The following is a 20,174-nucleotide window of genomic DNA, read 5'->3' on the forward strand; positions in this document are numbered from 1 at the left end:
AAATTATCTGCACGCGCAACCATTTTCGGAATAACGCGAGTTGAAGGTTTGCGGGGGAGAGGCTCGTTCGATATATTGGGAGCGTCGGAGAAATTGAATCGAACACATTGACTGCAGCAATTAGCCAAATAGAAGCTTTATCCAAATACACTTTGAACTGTCGCGTGCGATAAGTCATCACCGGTGCTTCTTTATTTTTATTCCCCACTCCCTACCGGTAGTTAATCGCTACGTTTCGAGGTGCTGAAGCCTGCTTCTCATGGCCCGTGTTATAAGCTTCTATGTGCCCTGAATGAAATATGCGCAACCCTGCGAACGAAATCCGCGCTTCCCGGGCGACGCTCAGTCATCAAGAGCGTTCGACCGGCCGTATAAACACAACCATTCCTTTCTCTATGAGACAACGCTCACTTGTGGAAGCGCGCCACAAGAGCGGCAAATCCGCATCGGAACGCAGGCAGCCTGCGACGACGTCAGCACCCAGAGAGCCGGCCAGGTGGCGGCCCCATGGCGTGCCACTCAAGCCGTCGCGAACAGGCGCGCCAGCGGCGCCTGTCATCTCGGCACGAGACGGTCGCCGTGACCCGGCCAGCTCGGCGCGCGACCCGCTGCCAAGGTCGGCGCGCCTCAACGACAGGCGCCTCTCGCGCTCAGTTGTGGGTGAAATAGCGATGACGCTGTCACCACCAGCTTCGCCGCTGCAGCTGCTTCGCCATGGGATCAACACTCATCGCACCGGCGGTCCGAGGCGTCCGTCACTGCTCGAAAGTTTGCGAGCCACGCAGCATTCACGCACACGTCGCTGCGCGTATATAAGGCGTACGAAGGGGCCAACCACATGGAACGCATTTCCGACGTATTCTCAGCGTCACGCGGCTCGGCGTTCATTTAATGAAGGGCAAAAGCAGCGTTCTCGTCTTGAACTAAACGCTTATTGTGCGGCATCGTCTTTAGTGGCAACCAGACGGAACGCGTCGCGGTAGTAATCGAAAGCCGCGGTCACACGAAATAAGTAAAATAGACGTGCTGACGCCGCGCCGCGCCACGCTCAAAGGCGCACTTTATACGTTAGGGTTGTTGTATACGCTCTCGCGCTGACAATGTATACAGACGCGGGGGCCAAACAAACACGGGCCGCGTCTCACGCTGCTGGAGGTGCCCGTCGCAAGTTTCTGACTGCCGTTGTGTAAACAAAACAAGACTCGGTATTTTTTATTGCGATAGCAATTATATGGACACTTCAACCGGATTTCTGCCGTCGGCGTCGTCGCCATGAGGTTCCCTATAGATAAAATCTTCGCCGCGCGCCGTACGCCCGAGCGGAAGCGTGCGGGGACGCGCGCTATCACGGAGAGCGAACGCACTCAATCTCCCACGCGCAAGCAAGGAAGCGGGAAGCCAGCGCCGGAGGGAGCAAGGGGGGGGGGGGGGGGCGCACTTCTACTCTGCCAACAACCGCGCTCGTCGCTCGCTCGCACCGTCGCTTATCTCCACACGGCTCTGACCTTTATGCGTCGTGCATTCGCCGCTCAGTTTCCGTTGAAGCGATAGACCGCACGTACCTTCGCCCGCTGCGGCGTATATGCACTTGCTGCCAGCGTTTTGACAGTCGTTGTCTGCAGTCATTCAGTGTGATCTATTCATGCTTGTTTGTGCGCGCTCACACCACGCTTGTTCAATCAGTTAGTAATAGTCGGGCCACATTTTCCAACGCACGCTACGCATGCAATGCTGCCCGGGTCGGCAGTGCAGCGCTACAGGTGTGTCCCTTCACACGCGCTGCTCACGGGAAGCGCTTCTCATCAACACCACCGTTTCACACGCGCCTTCTCGTGGTCATCGAGTCTCTCTTCATGTCGGTCTACTTACGCCGCAGCACACCTGCTTACTTAATCAGCTCATGTTTACTACAATTCATATTGCTACCAAAGCCGCTCACCTTACTTCGTATGACATTGCTGTGTTGCTATCGCATTCATTGCTTCGCCCTTAGGGCGAAACTGTGACATTTTTTTAAAGTCTTTTTTCTGCTTCGTTCTCTCTGTCAAGGCTTTTCGTTACTTTGTTGATAACCTTTTCAACTTCATCTATACAGCTTCATCAATCATGCATTGAAAGAACGAATGAGCTATACGCGCGCTAGCGCGTTTATGGTACCGCAATTAACTGTGCGTGAGGCGTCATAAACATGCTATGATGGGCGTGAATGAAAAAACAATTCACGAAACTGAACATATAGCGTAATTAAAGAAACAAAAATGAAACGCTACGTACATAGCATATTCAGCTGAGGAGCCACGCAGAAGTTGGACTTGTATACCTTCATTGCTGCATCCGATGAAAGGCAACGGAATAGGCGCATAATGAAGTGTGGATATAGGCGAGTTGGCAAGCTAACCTTACAACATATTTAATATTAACAGGATAGATACATATACATTGAAAAAAAAAAGAACAAGAAAAATTGCCTATATATCCACCAGGCTTACAAGGCGCCTGTGTGGAGGCATAAATAAACACCAGCTAGAACTCAGCACCTCGTTTGTTCAACGCAGCCGTTTCGCTACTGTCACGTCCTAAGTGAGCGTTTGCAGGTTTAAGAAGGAATAGGCGTCTTCCCATTAACAGCAAAGGACCGCTTCGGCTTCGTCACAGCCCAATTAACGTGAGGATACAACACCCGTTTAAGTTTCCTTGCACGTTGCCCGTGGGCTTTATATGTCGTGACTGATGTCCTCAGAAATGAGCGCACAAGACAAGCAGAATTGTCTTTCCGGTGAAGCGAATTAGGCTACGGCAGCGCAGTGTCATCGTCCGAAGCCGAGACGAGCCGTGACGTCAAGGCGGCGACGCTCAGCTCAGCTCCGCGGAGCAAGATGCCCAGTGACTAATTGCTTGGCGTTTTTTGCAAGCCGGTGTTCCCAGTGCAAACTGGGTCAGTGCTTCACTAAGCGTGCTCGGATGCCGTTGCCCCGGCTTCATGGCGATGAATGGACACCTCGTAGCGAATCGTCCGCCTGGACTGCGACCCGTCACGTGTCCAGGAACTCACGCGCTGATCAGCAGACACCAGCGTCGTCGCCGAGGGCATGACCTCAGAGTCGATTCGAATTAGACTGGGTCAGGTCGGCTCCCGCGCTGTCGTCTGGGAAGAAGAAGCCTTTTAGCCAGACGGATGGCATTCTCGGGCAACAACGGCGTGAGAGTCGTTAAGGCAGGCTCCAACAATAGGAGGTGACCCCCGCTGCTCGGTTAATCTTCTCCCGGGAAGCAAAATGACGATCAGTGACTCTGCGGGCGCCATTAACCCCCTGGCCAGTGGCAGTCATACGGTTAATAATGATCACGGGAAAATCGCAGATTCAATTTGTACAGTTTTGTCCGGCACGGCAAAGTGTGAAGGATTGAGGTAAAAAAGGGTGCGCAGAGCCGACAACAAATTCGCGCGCGACCCAGCAGCTGCGACCGTGCGCGAACTTAATATGGCTGCAGGCTATGGCCGCTCTAACGGCCTATCCCAGAAGAATTCACGTGCCGAGAACGACCTGAAAGGAGTGTGTGACGCATTCCCCCACAAACCAGAGAACGCACGCTACGCGGCGCTGTGACGCCAGTCAGTGCTCCGCCAGCGGTCAGCAACTGGTTGCGCGCGCTATCGCAGCCGCCAGGGGGCTCCCGACGCCGGACACTTCGCGCGTTCGGCCGGGGCTGGAAATGACTGAAACGGGCTGCCCGGGGGCGGCCAGAGATGCTCTCGGAGTGCCAGGCCAGCAGCGCCGGCGAACAAATAGCTCGGGGCGGCACTTGAGCCGTTTCCATGGAGACCCGCCAGGATGGGGCTCCGACGCCCGCGGGTTGAAAACACCGACCGAGGAGGCATCCCGGCGGAGAAACCGCGCGGCCGCAGGCACCGCATTCGCCGCTGTGCTGCGGCCAGACGCGGGGTTTGCCTCCACGGTTGTGTTTGCCGCGCCCCGGGGTGTCTTGACGGCAACCGCCCTCCTGTATGGCTGGCTCCGGCCATGCCGCGCATTTCAATAAGGCAACCGCGCGGTACCCACGCGGGGGAGGGGGGGGGGGGGGGGGAGTCAAGCAACATTTAGTGGCGACCGTTACGCAAAGCTTCCCTTGTCAACTGTAGCGCCTGCGCCAAACCCTGGTTATTTCTGGCTGCCGGTACTAATCGTAGACCGTGACGTCAGCTCACCGCAGTGAACGGCGCAGATGAGATGCAACTCTAAGACACTCAATGAGAGTACAGGCATCATCATCATCAGCCTATATTTATGTCCGCTGCAGGACAGAAAGGAATACAAACGCATACTTATTTGCACCTGCTGCTGAAACGAGATAAAAGGAATGGCTGGCGTGAAATTTGTGTTTGTGCAGTTATGCGTAGTCAAGTGGAAACGTTCTAAAAGAGACTAGCCATAAAGGCGGCAAAGAACCGTGGCTTCAGCGGGAGTGCTGAAGCGACGGAAATAGTGGTCTGTAATTTGGCTGCGTAGTCTGCAGTTTCTCCGAGGCATGCTAATTCTGATGGCAATGAAAAGCTACGAAGTTGCGAGTTCCCTGCAAGCATTGCCCGCCTAAAGTTGGTAAAGAATTCATCATCATCAGCCTATATTTTATGTCCACTGCAGGACGAAGGCCTCTCCCTCCGATCTCCAATTACCCCTGTCTTGCGCTAGCGTATTCCAACTTGCGCCTGCAAATTTCCTAACTTCATCATCCCATCTGGTTTTCTGCCGACCTCGACTGCGCTTCCCTTCTCTTGGTATCCATTCTGTAACCCTAATGGTCCACCGGTTATCCATCCTACGCATTACATGGCCTGCCCAGCTCCATTTCTTCCGCTTAATGTCAACTAGAATATCGGCTATCCCCGTTTGTTCTCTGATCCACACCGTTCTCTTCCTGTCTCTTAACGTTAGTCCTAAGATTTTTCGTTCCATCGCTCTTTGTGCGGTCCTTAACTTGTTCTCGAGCTTCTTTGTTAACCTCCAAGTTTCTGCCCCATATGTTAGCACCGGTAGAATGCAATGATTGTACAATGATTGGTAAAGAGTGATGGGGATTAAATCATCTTTCAAGTTTTCGGCGAGGTTCCCAAGAAGATTCACGAAATAAGCAGTTGCACGCACCATAGCCTCCTTGTCGTTCATCGAGGAGGCTATGCACGCACACGCATGTACACAGGCACAACAGTCGACGCGTTCTCGTTCCATCAGACGTAAGCTTTTGCCAGTCGCACCCCACTTGCCACGCTGGTCTGGCGCTTCATCGCCCGACTTTGAACTTAATTCACACGAAGACAGACAGGGCAATCCTAACGGCTCATCGTTCGTCGCGCAGATTCAACAATCCGTTGTCTCCTCGTAGACTTCCGATTTCGCTGCTGTTAACAGCGGGACAGCCGAGTGTGGCTATCGTTTAGAGCTGCAGTAACGCGCATAGGTCATCATCGGCGTCACTTACTATAAGCCCTTAAAGGCCCGACTATCGGCATAAGGTGCTGTGGTATATAGTGGTGTATATCGCAGGTACACAACGTAACCTAACTAAAAGAAAATAGAGGTTAGTGATAAAAATTTGTAGCAAGAAAAATGAAGGCGTGGAAGACGATGTAATGGCTATATAAGGTGTAAATAGTGCAAGAGTGTCCCTAACACAAGAAGTCAAGGTAGAGAGAGAGAGAGAGAGAGAGAGAGAGAGAGAATTCATAAGGGAAAGACGGGCACGTTAACCATGCAGGCAGAGCCCGATAGGCTACCCTGCCCTGGGGAAAGGGCATTGAAGGAGCAGAAAGGAAGAGAGATGTTCACACTTTACACTGGCACACACACTATCAAGCGTTCATCGCTGAGTCAATGACAAGCGGTCATCTAGGCTGGCGCATTTCACGAAACGCAGCAGCGCTTTTGTGGCTTTGTACATAGCAGACGCTCGAGGTAACGGCCTTGGGGTTGGGGCCCTTAGATGACAGGGCTTTCACAGAAGACAAGTCTAGGGAAAGCATCGTTACTTCGAGAGTAATGACGAGCGTAGCCAGTTTAAATTTACAAAGAAGACTTCCGCAAGGACTGTGCACTGTCACAACTGCTATTCACGATTTACCCAACAGGAATGGAAAGGAACCTGGTTACACATCGCCTGCCAGTGCTCATAATAACAAACGGAAACATCCAGCGAAATTTCGTGGATATTTCTTTACAGATGGCAGACGTTTTAGACACGATTTTATCCGAAAAAAAAAAAAAAAGTGGTGTTGTGGTACTGTAGGATAATTAAATCTACACTACACTAGTCAGGACGTATCGATTCTTTGGTTGCGTGAATAATCAGAAGAAATACACTCGAAAGCCAAGGGCGGAAGTAAAGAAAAAATATGCAAAAAGTAAATGCTGCCGTCATAAACCACAGGACAACTTGGGGTGATAAATATGAATCAATGCGCGGAACATCGAAGGGCGCAACGGTGCCGGGTCTCACGCTAGCACTATTTCTATAGTCTTGAAACTAAGCAGATGACTCTTCGTTGCCTTTGGCGTTAGGCGCGCATGGCAGCGCGACAAATCAATTCAAGGACACAGGGTGTGGATCTGCGTCTGCATCGAACGGCCATGGGGCAATGAACAGCTATAGACTGAAGAACGGTTGTGGTTAACGGAGAAGTAATGGGCGCGAGAGTTTCACCTCGGTTCCTCATCGTTGTGTGTGTGGTGTGGATACTGGATATACCGGGTGTTTTAGCGAACACTTTCAAAAATGTTTAAAGGTTGCCTAGTTCATTCTAGTTCATGCGCTGGTCTACTCGAAGAGGCGTACATTACTTGCACAAAAAGTTGAAATGCATAATCGACTAATTGAAGAAAAAGATCACTAATTAAGTTTTTAACTAATTACTTTATGACCCATATTGCAATTTACAAATTCTACTCGTGGAGTTCGCAAGGCCCGATCCACTTGAAACGAATTCCCAGGATGACACTAGTTTCGAGATATTAATTCCCGAACTTTGCGGAGAAATGCATTGGCGTTCCAGTTACTTTTGTGCTTCAATGCCTAAGACAACGTTGTGTTAAGAAAGTAGACAGTCTGTCTTTAATCTTCCTGACTAACCCTAATCACGACTTCACGTAGGCTCATTCTTTTCCCGCATGCTAAACCCAGAAACTGTGTTCCGTGTCAAAACAAAATGTCATTCAGAACCTGTTCGTGAGAATGAACTTCCCCTCTCTGCTCCTTTAAATAAAAGATAATTTTCATCTCCCTTATACTCCCGGGCAGAGATCTCGTTGAGGAGCGGATCCGTTTATAGCGGCCAGGTGGCGTACGCCTCTTTTGTTCCTCAATATAAATTTCGAAGTGGGTCCGTGGACGAGACCTGAAAGCTTAGCAGGGCAGCACTACCGGCAGCTTTTTTTTTTTTTTTTTTTTTTTCAGAAGCGCAAGAAGGCGCACCGAAGAGCGCTGTTACAGGACCGTTTTAAATGCGTAAGCACTTCTATATGGTTACTCGACGAGAAAACTGCGTCCGTCCGTCCTTCGCGTAACACGATAGCTTTCAAAATAGAGCCAGCAGCAATGTTTTCGCCAGGTGCAGAAGAAGACGAGGACGAAAGCGCGAGTACAGTGGCACGAGCGCGAGGGGAAGTACGGGAACGCTGGCATGATCAGCGGCACCGGAGCCAGCAGTGGACGAAGCACGTCTCTGACCACGTGACGTGTGCAATCAGGCACGCACTATAGGCACATCTTTAGTAAGCCAGAACTGTGGAGCAGTCGTGGCTTCGGATCGGAACGTCATCAGCGCACCTGGCGCCGCCACCTGTAGTAGTTTGCTTGCCTCATCAGTTCACGCTGCGCCACCTTCCGCAGCAGTTCGTGTCGCCGCAGCGCTGTCGCATTTAACGTAATGGCGCCAAGACGAGCGCGCAGCCGCTGAGCAGTGCTAGGATTACCAGCAGTGTTGAGTGGGAGCACTCCGAGTAGATTCTACGTAATTTTTTTAGAGCATGCACGTTGAGTATGGCAACGGCAACAATTTCACAGTAGTGTCGATCAACCACAAGGGTTCGACCGTTAACGCCGCTTCGGTACGAAGCACGTCGTCGTGTGCGGCCGAGCAAGTGGCCATTGCCTTGGCCCTCCTGGACGACAAACATGCCAATATCTTCAGCGACTCCACGGCAGCCATCCACGCCTTCAGCGTTGGCGCCGTGTGTAAGGAAGCTTGTCGCATCCTCGACGGCAAAAGCATCGCCACCCACACTCTCACGTGGTTCCCCGCTCACATGGGATCCATCATGGTAGGCCCCACAAACCTCAACGAGCTGGCCCACTGCAAGGCGCGAGGTTTTGCTTTCCGCGACCATGGAGAACTCCCCCGCCGGCCCGCTGAGGTGGAGAACAGAGATCAACCGACAACATATAACGAAATTACGCAGCACTTTTATCTCGACAGGAGAGACTTTCCCCTTCCTCACAAGAAGTTAAATAGAGCGCAGGCATTGACCCTCAGATAATTGCAAACAGGCGCATATCCCAGCCCGGCTTTATTACACAAGCTTTATCCCGACACTTATGCCAGTAGTTCTTGTAGGCACTGCAATGACTTCGCTAGGCTAGACCATATGCTCTGGCGTTGCCCCTCGTTGCGAGGCACGGAACAAATAAATGAAGACAAGTGGTTCTACGCTATCAAGAGCCCCGATGCCGGGGCGCAACTATATGGGCTGTCCAGAGGGCCCACGATGCGGCGGTCGGGCATGGCCCGACTGTCCCAACGTGGGAGCGGCCCGCTGCGCGCTGAGTCGCGTTCCTCAGGACTTTCATTAAAGTTTTGCATCTATCCATCCATGCACCTTACCGCCGTAAGCGTGTTAGGCAAGCACGTGCCTCGCTCGATGATCGGCGGCCTCACTGCACGTGCTCTCGCGCGGAAATAGTTAACTTCGTCGAAACTTCTTTTTGACAAGGTTGCCGCACAGAAAAGACACCATCAGAACATGCGTCTGTACATCGGCATAAAGGAGAGCTTGGGCCCCTCTTTCTGCGTTCTATGGGGGTTCTCATTGAGCTTGCTATGGATGATCGCCTCCGAGCAGCCTCTGGCTGTTATGGAATGGGTCTTTTCCTTGCCATTTCTAACGTGCCGCGGAGTGCTTGAAGCTTCGTGCTTCACCTCTGCCGCGCGTTCTCCTGGAGCGCCACTTGCTCCGGGTTAAACCCAGCCCTTCTCTTCCCATATTACCACCTCTTCCTCGCTCAACTTACATCTTTCAACCCCACCCTCCCCGCTTTCTGACCTCCTTCCCTCTTCCCACCCCCTCCTGAGATAATCAAAAAGCAGACCAAGGGGCAGGAAGTGGTGTTAAAGCGCCAGACCGAATAACGCGACCATGGCTTGAGTCTTCGGACGCGTTGTGGTGCTAGAGGGACACATTGTGGCTATATATATAGTACCGCAGTGGACTAGCAAGAAGCACGCGAACGGCGAAGAAAACTCAAAGCCGTGCACCGGTTAAGCATTTTCTCTTCTCAAATAACCTCCTTTACAGCACAAGCCTGTGTATGGGCACCTCTTGCGAAGATTCGAACGACTGCAGTGTTGAGGTGCACCGTTATTACAGCCAGAGTCCTTCCATGGAAGGACTCTGTTACAGCGAAGCTGTCGCCGCGAACCGGCTCGTTGGCGCCGCCCCTCGGCGCAACCGCCCGAACGCGCTTGTGGCACTGCTCACGCTCGTCGTCGTCTTCTTCCACAGCTGGCTCCGTTGCCGCTCATCATTCCAGTGTAGAATTTCACTTCTCTTCTGTCGACGTAATGGGGAGGCGCGTTTACCTGGGTATGAGCAATTGCTTATGGGGGTATGAGCCATTTAATGTCTTACGTGATGGACAAATTTATTAGCAGAGGTGATACGCGAATGTGTGTGCGTACCTATCGTCACGATGACCACCAATAAAGATAATAAATATGTTCGTACCTCTGTTCAAAATTCTGTGTCACCTCTGTGTCGTGCGCTAGACAGCTTCGCTGGTCATCCATGGCACCTTCGCAGAGTTGAATGGCCTCATGATTTTTTTCCCCATTAGTCCCTAATCTAAGTACAACAGAATAAAATAAAAAAAAGAAGCCCTTATCCAAGAACGACGTAAGATAATATGGGTTTTATATATGCTCGTGTATGATCACGTCGAAGTTTTATATATTAAGTTTTTTTTTATTTCTAGCCTTTTTTTTGCTCAGTGCGTTGCTGACGCGACCTCACCATTCAGCTTAACTTATATTCAGCCAGAAGAAGGTTACGGTTGATTGCTGTTTTCAGGTGCACTTGACCTGCTTCCGCTGCGCAACTGCCGAGTCCCGGGCGACCACTCGATCGAATTGCGATAGCATAGACGGGGAAACTTCGCGAGCGTGAAGCTCTTCAGAGAGAAGCTGTTCCGTTGGCATCTCCAGCAAGCAGTTAGTTTTGGGATCTCCAGCAAGCCGTTAGGTTTGGGAACATAAAAAGACACCATAATGAGTGGCTTCTCATGAAGCCCGTGTATACAACAATCCGCTCGGACATCGTTATAGCTACCGCTTTTCTGAAGTCCTTTCTGATCATAGGAGGAGGTCGAAGTCGTCGTTCGCTTTCTTTTCTTTGACCGGGTAGACGGGGATATGGAGAGGCTATTCTATGTCGGTACTCGTGCAGCAGTTCAAACTGAGGACGAGGCCTCGCGAAAAGAGGTTCAAGCACTTTAGTCGAAACACGCGTTGTCGTCCGAGAGGTCGCATACAAAGAGTGGTTCCATCGCGCGCCCGCACGTACGCGGACAAAATATTGCGAGAGGCACACCCGGAGGATACAGTAGCCGCACAAGAGCAAGCTTCGGAATGCACCGGGCAGGACTCGGTGTGCGTGCGAGCGAGCGAGCCTTGAAGCCGCGACGTCCCGAATCCAGATTTACAGAGGCAAACAAGCAATAGGTGGTTGTATACATAAACGCAAATGCCGCCTTTCGGCGGCTCTTACATGCATTAGGGCGGATCACTCGTCGATAAAATTGCGTGGAGGTCCGAGGGAGAAAAGACGCTTATCGGACACGATCCACGCCTCAATGTCGCCGGCTCTGCGCGGATCCGAATAACCTTCCGGTTCTGATAAGGCGGCGGCGTCGCTCGGCATGATCGGATTATCCGGGCGCAGCACGGTTGGCCCGCTTGGCAGTTAACGACAGGCCGAGTAGAGGCGCCGACTCTTTCGGATCCCACGGGTAAGCGCGCGCACCGGCCAAAAAAGCGGCCAGACTGTACCGTATACATACTCAATACACGAGCGCGCAAAGACCAAACGAAAAAGAACCGCTAGCGAGCCCTGCCGAATGCCACTTCTTCGAATCGGGGCCCGGAAAAGCCGAGGCCGCCAGCACACGAGGCAGGCGACCAGAATCGTGACAGAACGACCGGGCGTCCCGCTTACCTGGACCAGTTGGATGATGAGGACATGGCTTCGTCGCGAGCGTTCCTCGCAGCCGCGCTGCTGGTGCGTTCAGTGGCCGTGTCGCGCGTGCACCAGCAACACTACTCGGGTCGCGGACAGCAGACCAATAAAAATGAAAACATGCTGCCTTTAACTCCCCCGCAGAGGCGCTCCCCCTTCGCGAAGGCGAAGAAAGTAGCGCCGCAGGGCGCGCAGCACGACGGAACCCCTCCCGCGCATGGACCAGGATGGGTGGGGCGGAAACACTTGTTCGCATGCTGCAGCCCGGAAGCCGCATACCGCTCTTTTAGGGCCACAATTTTCAGTGAAAAGTCCTTTTCTTCTAGAGCGGGGGCGGGACGGTTAGGCTACCTTCCCTCCGCGTCGAAGGTCAAGCTCGCGCCGTCTCCCGATGGCCACTTTGGCCATTGCTAGCCATCTGGCTTCGGTGGTCGGCGCAGCAGCAGCGGGGCGCCATCGCCGCTGGCCATACACGTGCGCGGCTGTCTGAGAATCCCGTCGGGGAAGCAGGCATTTGCAACCACCTTCTTTGCGGGGGGCCGTCCGCAAAATGAACACGTTGATAGAAACAGCGAGAAACGCCAGGCGCCTAGAAGTGACAACCTCGCTAGAATTCCGAGCGTAGCCTAATAGTGCGTAACCGTACAATGCCCTGCAAAGTGATCAGCGGTCAGGGGAAGGCCCTAGTCCATCTCCCCCCCCCCCCCCCCTTTTTTTTTTTTTTTTTTTCCTGAGTGCCAAGGGAACTTGCGCCATGACGGCGCGAAGCGCGTCCCGACTTCACGTGTAGGCACAGCATGTATACTCCGACCGGTGAAAAGGGGGGGGGGGGGGGGGGATGCATATACCCGTCTATAGCTGCGTGGCACTAATACATCGCGCTGTTTTCTCGTGTTCACAATCTCGCGCTCACAAGTTACGCATGTTTATGTACGTCCCAAGTAATCAGGTTTTATCGGTTCAGCGGACTGTGAACTCATTTTAATGCGGCAGGATTTAACGCTCATTCCGCCCCACCGCTACCACACTCCAACTTGGTGCAACCATCCTGCAATCCCACGCAAAGTCCCCCCAACTGCATACGGCAAAGATGACGGCGTCATGACGAAGACACTCCGTTGCCTGACATCCAAGACAGCAAAGAGGCGTTTTTGTAAGACGAACACTGAGTGACTGCTGTACTGAAAGTCCCGTTGCGAGCGACCGGCCGTGTTGAACATATGGTGCGTGAGCGTATTGTAACGGGGCCCCACGGAAGCCGTCACAGAGCTTTAACAGGCTTTAATTTGGAAAGCTCTCGCAACGGATACCGCCATCATCTCAAGAATAGCTTCCTGGCGATGCGCACAATCATCGTCTTCGTCCGCTGTACTGTATTGCCTGCTAGGACCTTCATTTTAGTACACATGCATGCACTGACGCCAACACTAGCTCTAAAATCCAGCACTAACTGACAAGCGGCGAAACTATAGCGCGCTATAGCTTAGCGGCGAGCGCGTCCGGATCCCAACTACACATTGCCACATGAGTTTTATCCCCGATGGCGGGCAAACACTTATTTTTATTCGTGAAGTTCACGATGAGGAGGTTGGTGAGGTAAGACTTGACAAAAGCAACTACACAAAAAAGGAGGCACGGGTGGACACCGCAAAACCATTTTAGAGCTCTTAGCTGCTGTCACAGAAACGTTTTGCACACTATACCACGTTTATATATACGGGCCCTATAGTGGCACTGCTTACCGCAGTAATCAGCAGCGGGCTCAACTCGCATATATGATAGGTTTAGTGGGACTCTAATGAAAACCCTGATCTACCAAGCAGGTTTAGTCAGTTACTGCGTAGAAATCCGGGGACAAACTTACAAAACAAACTTAGCACCACTAGATGGACTTGAAAGATGCGCTGTGCGAATAATTACACTTTCACCATTTGAAGGTCGAGCTGATGCCCTGCTTAATGGGCTTAGGGTAATGTCGCTGGTATTCCTGAGTGGCTATGAAATTTCTTCCTTAGTTCACAACATTACCAGTCGTAACTTCCCTTTCTCAATCGGCATATTCTATTTGCCTAATCGCAACACCAGACACGCAGCAAGCGGAAATTTTAATCTCACTAGATGTCACACGGTATGCTGTGAGAGGGTGTGCCTCATAAGAAGATCGTGGTTTTGGCACGTAAAACCCCAGAATTGTCTGTCTTTTTGACGTTGAGATGGCATTGAATTGGTCGGAAGAAAAATGTAGATTAAAACACACTGAAATAAAGGTCGCCACCAATTTCAATTGACTGTCCTGTAAATTGCACTAGCTTGCTCAGCAATCTGGCTTATATGAACGACATTTAGTTTTGGTTTAGGATTTTCTCTCTTATATGCATAATAAAAATGTGTATATTTTATAATTGCAAGAATGTGTCAAGTACATAGTACTCGTTCACATATAACGTATATTCGAATGGTGTATTTTGATGAGTGAAAAAAGAATGCCCCATGTGCATAGGTAGTTATATGAATGGGCAAGGTCCAACGGGCAAATGAATGACGCATAACCTATTTTCAGTGGACCGGCCACTAGCCACATAGGCTATCGGTCCAATTATCCTGCAGTATTCTTACCGGCGTAGCTCAATAAAGTTGTCTGTCTGCATTTTAAGATGAGGTATACATTTAGAATATACGCCGCAAATGACGAGAGCTCGGGTGCGCGCGTATAATACGCGCGCCAAGTCTGTGCTACGCGCATGCGCTCTTATAACTCGCAAAACAAGCAGTCCATCGTGTAAGGGGGCATGCGGCGAGCGTCACCACAATGAAAGCACACTTGGCTCACATGCAGCCACGAGAAAGAAACTCGGCAAAGAGCGCGGAGCCGTGAATGATTCCCGCTTCCCTAAGGAGCTATTCGATTGCCGACCCACCACCGCTTTGAAGTGGCATCGTTTTCGAATCGACACCTAGTTCCCAAACCAACGCCTCCGTTCGCACGTCGACTGATGAAGATAGAGAAAGAGCCAACCCGAGAGTAATTGGCCGCGTTGAGTTCTTAATGCCTTATGGGCAGTTTCATCGGCCGCATGCGCCGAAGCTCGACCACCAGGGATTCATTAATCTCCGGAACCAGTTCAAAAGCAAACGGCCAAGCGAGCAGCACGGGAACACGCCCGCGAAAAGATCGCGGCCTGCAAGTTCCGCTTGGTGCAGTCACGCTCGAGATCGTATTCATGGGAGTGCACGCACACACCATCCACTTCCCGCGTGGGTTTTAATGCGCTCGTTGGGTCTTCTACGAGGTCCGGCGTTGGGCACGGCCCGGCCCGGCCCGTGCGGGACCCCCGACGCATCTCTTTTCCGTTCACACTGCATGCAACAAAGCCCTAACGGGGCTGCAGCTCGTACGATGTGCATTGTTGTTGTAACGAGTGAGAAGATTATATCGGTAGGTGGGGAAGGGGGGGGGGGGGGCGCAGAGAGAGATGGTGACGCTTGCTTTCGACTAAACATGCGCCAGGACCATTGTCTTCCACCCAGCAATGACTTCCCCGTAAAGACGTACACCTTATATGTCCAGGCGCGCAGTTTGGCATAGATGCACTTTAATTAAAGCCTCGCATAGAATTCGAGTCGTTCTTGCACATTGCCTACAGCCTACAATGATATATGCAGGGACGTCTAATGAACGTGTGCTGGTCATGCTTCGAACTTTCCAGTCATCAGCATGGACATATTCCATCGTTCCGCTAACAATAAATATACATGTCTCTGACGTGTGGAACGCTTGATCGCAACAGCCTATTCTAAAGAAACAAAGAACGCTCAGGGAACGCGGAACGTATCTCTACCCGTACAGCTTCCGGAAGCGTATATATACTGTGCCAAACTCGTTTACACCAGTGCGCGAAGATAGAGCAGTAAATTCCGACAGATCAGCGCGGGAATAACTGGTCAAATGCAGTTGCTTTTATTCAGCCATTGCCCCGAACTGTACAGGAGACGGTCAAACGACATAATTGCTGATACTCGGCTCACGATCGGCGTGGAATTGCCCCTATTCTTTCTCTGCTTATCTCCCTCGCGCAGCTGCGGGAGGCGGGGGCCGTTTTGCTTGTCCCTGCTTTCGCGAGCGTACAATGCACCCAGCAGAGCCGGCCGCGAAACCACGCGCGATGCATCGCGCCGCTTTGACCAGCATCTGCCGACAAAACGACGACGGCTAAGGAGCGCGCGGAAGCTTCTAGGTCAAGGGAAGAGCCGACACGACGCGCGGCGGCCTTTTGCACACTTGCCTCGGACGAATGAGATCCTGGCATCGCGAGGCTACAACGGGCGCGATAAGCCGCGTGGCGCTCATCTCGGTCCCTCGGGCTCGCGAGTCCCCGGCTCGGCCGTGCCCAAGATGGCGATGGCGCACGAATGAAAGGAACGCGGCTCCTGCAGCGAGGCGCTCAAAAGAACGCCGACTGCCTATCTGCGAAAAGAGCCTGGCTTCATCGCTCCTATATATATATATATATATATATATATATATATATATATATATACTGGATATTTCTCTCTGTTTTTTTTTTCCCGCACGACTGTAGAGTGTGTGGCCCTTTGTTTCGGATTCCGTGCAGGCGCTGCTGTACGACGACTCGCAGAATGCATCTGGGCCCGTTCATTTTCTGCACCAGCCAAACCTTTCTCATTTCGGTGCGTTTAGAAGCTGTCGAGATTCCGCCCCAAGCACACGGACATGACCTGAAGCTAAATCGGCGCATTTCTCTCTCTCCCTCTCTCTGGTATATACTTCGTTCGGTGATGAATATCTAACGGGCCCTTCCTACTCTGGCGTTATAGCTGGCGATGTTGGTCATTATGAACACGGCGCGTGAGTGAGCAGAGTATCCACGCCCTTCTGACTAAACAACTCAATGTAACGAAGTAAGACGAAGAGGTTGCAAAGAGAACGAGAACATGCAAGCCAGCACTCGTAACTAAGCGTTCTGCCAGCTGCGTTCAGCGAGGTTGCGCGCCGCATAATAGAGTAATCTGGTCAGTAATGAGCATTTGAATAGATTGAATGGTGTCATGCGCAGAAGAAGGGGCTGGCCGGGCTTGCGGGGAAAAGGCAAAGGGATTTCACTCATTTGATCGGGCGTAACAAATATTGCCCAGCGTAGTTGGGGGACAGACAGACAGCACAGGAACGCAAGTGTCAGTGCGTATAGTTGCTAATGTCTTGTAACAAGTCCTGTTACACCAATCGCTCGGGCTATCTGGCCGGCGACGACGAAATAGTTTTATCTTTTCTTTTTTCTAGCCGCTTAAGTTACGCTCAAGCGAACCTTCGCGTACACGCGTATCGTGTACGATCACCGGGCACAAATCTCGCATTGAGTTGCTGTTGCTGCTTTATTATTGTCACGTGCGGCTCCTGCGATACGAGCCGAGCGGCCGCCGTGGACGAACCGATAGGGCCAATTCCGTATCGGCACTTGTGCAACCACTGTCTCCTTAAAGAGAGCGAGCCAATCAATTCCAGATGCGTGACTGAAATCTGGATCGAGCGCGCCATGCACGACCTCCGTTGGGCATCAATCCATTTCGGGAATTAGCGAAGAGAGAAAAAAGCGTACAGCCTGCGCTGTGCGTCTCGACAGGCGCATTGCTCTCTGTCCCAGCGCGATGAGTGATTGGGTAGGCGGGAATAAATCGAGACGGAATCGTCGGTTCCATGCCCGTGTCACCGGGCTTTCGCGAGCTGCTCGTTCTCGCCTGCGCTGGACCTCTTCGCGAGCTCGCCTTACTTTTCAAAGGTCACATAGTTTTCTTCTTACTACGCCTAACGCATTGGCGATTAGCGAGAACCAGGAGACGGTCAGTGCACAGCGCTGATGCATACCGATTTGTCCAGGCAGGTACCCCTTCTGTACTTCGAAATGGCGGCCCGCCAGGCAACGCGAAGCTGATCGATGTCCACGAGTCCGATCGTATCGGAGGAACAAGCCCACTTGCAGCGCACTCGTATATGCGGGGCCATGAAAGAGTTGAGGTCCGGAAAACCGAAGCAAAGCATTGCCACACGTGGAACCACACTACAGCAGTCCTGGCAAAAAAAAAAAAAAAAAAAAAAAAAAAAAAAGATGTAGGATAACCACGGTGATTCTCCTTCGTATATTTCTTTGCGCGATGAAGATGCACTTGAATTTTCCGCATGAAATGGTTCCAGCTCAACTTATGACATTTAGCCCTTGATGAAAATTTAAACGCATTTCTGCGCGCTTTGACTTATACAAATCAGTTTGTCAAACGGCACTTAAGGGTATTCTAGACTTCAGCGATAATTAGTGCGATGGCTACCTTTACCAAGCACTTATCTACACATATGCTACGTAACGAGGCGAATCCGGCAACAATGATGCCTGTAGGTAGCATATGTGGGTTTATTGACCAGTTGCCATCACCCAAAAAGATCACGTGCTCGTGACGCCTGCGGCAGAAAGGATGTTCCACATCCGCCCTATGGTTTGTGAGTGGTGGCGCTGGCTAACACTCCCGGGGTTAGTTCTAGTTGCAAAACATAAATACCCCAGAAAGTGGATGGGAAAACGGTTCCGCGGTAGCTCAATGGTGAGAGCATCGCACGCGTAATGCGAAGACGTGGGTTCGTTCCCCACCTGCGGACAGTTGTTTTTTCATCCATTTTCATTTCTTTATAATTTCTTTAATTCAAAAGTACAAGCAATTTCCCCTATGTTGTCCTTGGTGTTATTGTTTGTTGGCTTCTTATGATATATATATATATATATATATATATATATATATATATATATATATATATATATATATATATATGGGTGTTTCAGCGAACACTTTTGAAAATCCTTAAAGGTTGCCTTTGGCACATAGCCCAATTCTAGTTCATGAGCTGGTCTACTCGAACAGGCGGACATTACTTGCACAAGAAATTGAAATGCATATTCGAATAATTAACAACAATTTACTAATTAAGTTTTAACTAATTACTTGATGGCCCATATTGCAATTTACAAATTGTAGCCGTGGAGTACGCAAGGCGGATCCACTTGGAACGAATTCTCGGGATGACACCAGTTTCGAGATATTAATTCCCGAACTTTGCGGAGAAATGCATTGGCGTTCCAGTTAGGTTCTTAACAAAACGACGCTTTTTGCATTGAAGCACAAAATTAACTGGAACGCCAATGCATATATATATATATATATATATATATATATATATAGAGAGAGAGAGAGAGAGAGAGAGAGAGAAAAGCACGCTTGGTTGATGTGACATTAAGGAACCAATGTAACAGGGCTAAACTTTTCACCCTAAGTTCTGACCCCCCCCCCCCCCCCCCCACCTATTCATTAAACAAATATATTTTAAATCGTTTAAAAGGCTAAAACCATATCTAATTCCTGGCTTCTTCACGAAAACGTCGGTGGCGAGGATAAACGAGTCATCGTCCCGGGCCCGTGCAGCAAGAAATTCAGCTCCAAGCAACAAATCCTGACTAACCATGCATCGCGCCTTTTAAGAGTCGTTTTAACGGAAGCGCGACAGATGGCAACAGCCACAGGATCGGAAAGCGACGGCCGCGAGCTGCTATATGTATATTATTATCGAGGCCACCGAGGGAAGATTGCCTCACAGTGAAATTGAGCTCGCGCTCCGGGTTTTATGCGCCGTTGCGCTCTGCCAGTCTCGCTGCCACTGCACCCTATACACGGTTGCAATTAGCGGGAGCCATGCGTTCGAGACGCATGGCCGCTGGCTGTCGCACCATAAATCAAAAGAGAGGAGGGGGTCAGTATCGCACGCTCACGCCATCCATCGGGTCGAGCGCCGTGGCCCATTTCACGCACGCCCCATCCATTCACGAGGAATGGCAAGACGGGAAAAGGTGGCTGTCGTGACGCCGCCAGGCTCCTGGCATGCCGGCGGCTGAGACGGCGACGCGCGAGCAGCCGCGGAACTCGCAACCGCATTCAGGGACGCCAGAAGGCGCAGGTGGCGCCCGCAGCGCGCGATGTTTGGCAGTGGTGGTGCCGGCGCATTGAGAGCCAGTTCGGTGCAGACGAGAAACAGCGCTGTACACGCCGTTTCGACGCGCGGTCATTTCGAGCTTCACAGCACACCGCTAGGTGGTTGCACAGATATAAACGTACACGACCACCATTCTAGGCGCACGTGATGAAGAGGACCAGCACGAATTCGCACGAGCGTCCTTTCTGGTCCTTTGCGCGCCGCCGCAACAATATATGAGCCACCGCGTTTCGGGTGGCACCCGAGCCTCGACTCTCGCTGGTTGTGCTGTTGGGAGATGGTGGCGCGTCATTTCACGCTTAGCCGCCAGCATGACTGTTAGCAATTGTACCACCTGATCGCCCCTCGGTAATCATGAGCGAACATTCGCTACCAGTGGTCTGCAAGGTGGAAATGGCCCAAACGATCTCTGAAGCCATATGAGTATAGTTCCGCAGCAGATTGGTCGTCCTGTGGGTCGGCGTCCGATCGTATACAGAAGCCCCGGCTGTGACGTCAGTGGAAACAATGTAAACTAACGTGGCTTCCGTCTTTAGACACGCGTGTGTTCGTTACACATGAGGCGCCACATGTTTGCGTACTTTTGGGCTTTGCCCTGTCTTTCTGGTGAAAACCAAAGTCCGAAATGG

At 51.4% G+C, this 20,174-nt stretch overlaps 1 protein-coding gene across 4 annotated transcripts in view; it reads right to left on the reverse strand.

Annotated features, from left to right (window-relative positions):
- LOC119430934 (BTB/POZ domain-containing protein Tiwaz) overlaps nucleotides 1-20,174 on the reverse strand; it is a 97,734-nt gene that overhangs the window by 43,742 nt on the left and 33,818 nt on the right. The window contains exon 1 of one of the 4 annotated variants that reach the window (XM_037698412.2): nucleotides 11,478-11,555. The exons of 2 other annotated variants lie outside the window; for them this stretch is intronic. In XM_037698412.2, the coding sequence (XP_037554340.1) occupies nucleotides 11,478-11,503 (26 nt within the window). In that variant the 5' untranslated portion in view covers nucleotides 11,504-11,555. Of the gene's footprint in view, nucleotides 1-411; nucleotides 591-11,477; nucleotides 11,556-20,174 lie in introns of those variants that run through there. One more of the 4 variants, XM_049670073.1, reaches the window with a different exon arrangement.

Source organism: Dermacentor silvarum, chromosome 1 (genome assembly GCF_013339745.2).
Source record: "Dermacentor silvarum isolate Dsil-2018 chromosome 1, BIME_Dsil_1.4, whole genome shotgun sequence".
In the NCBI taxonomy this organism is placed as follows: Eukaryota; Metazoa; Arthropoda; class Arachnida; order Ixodida; family Ixodidae; genus Dermacentor; species Dermacentor silvarum.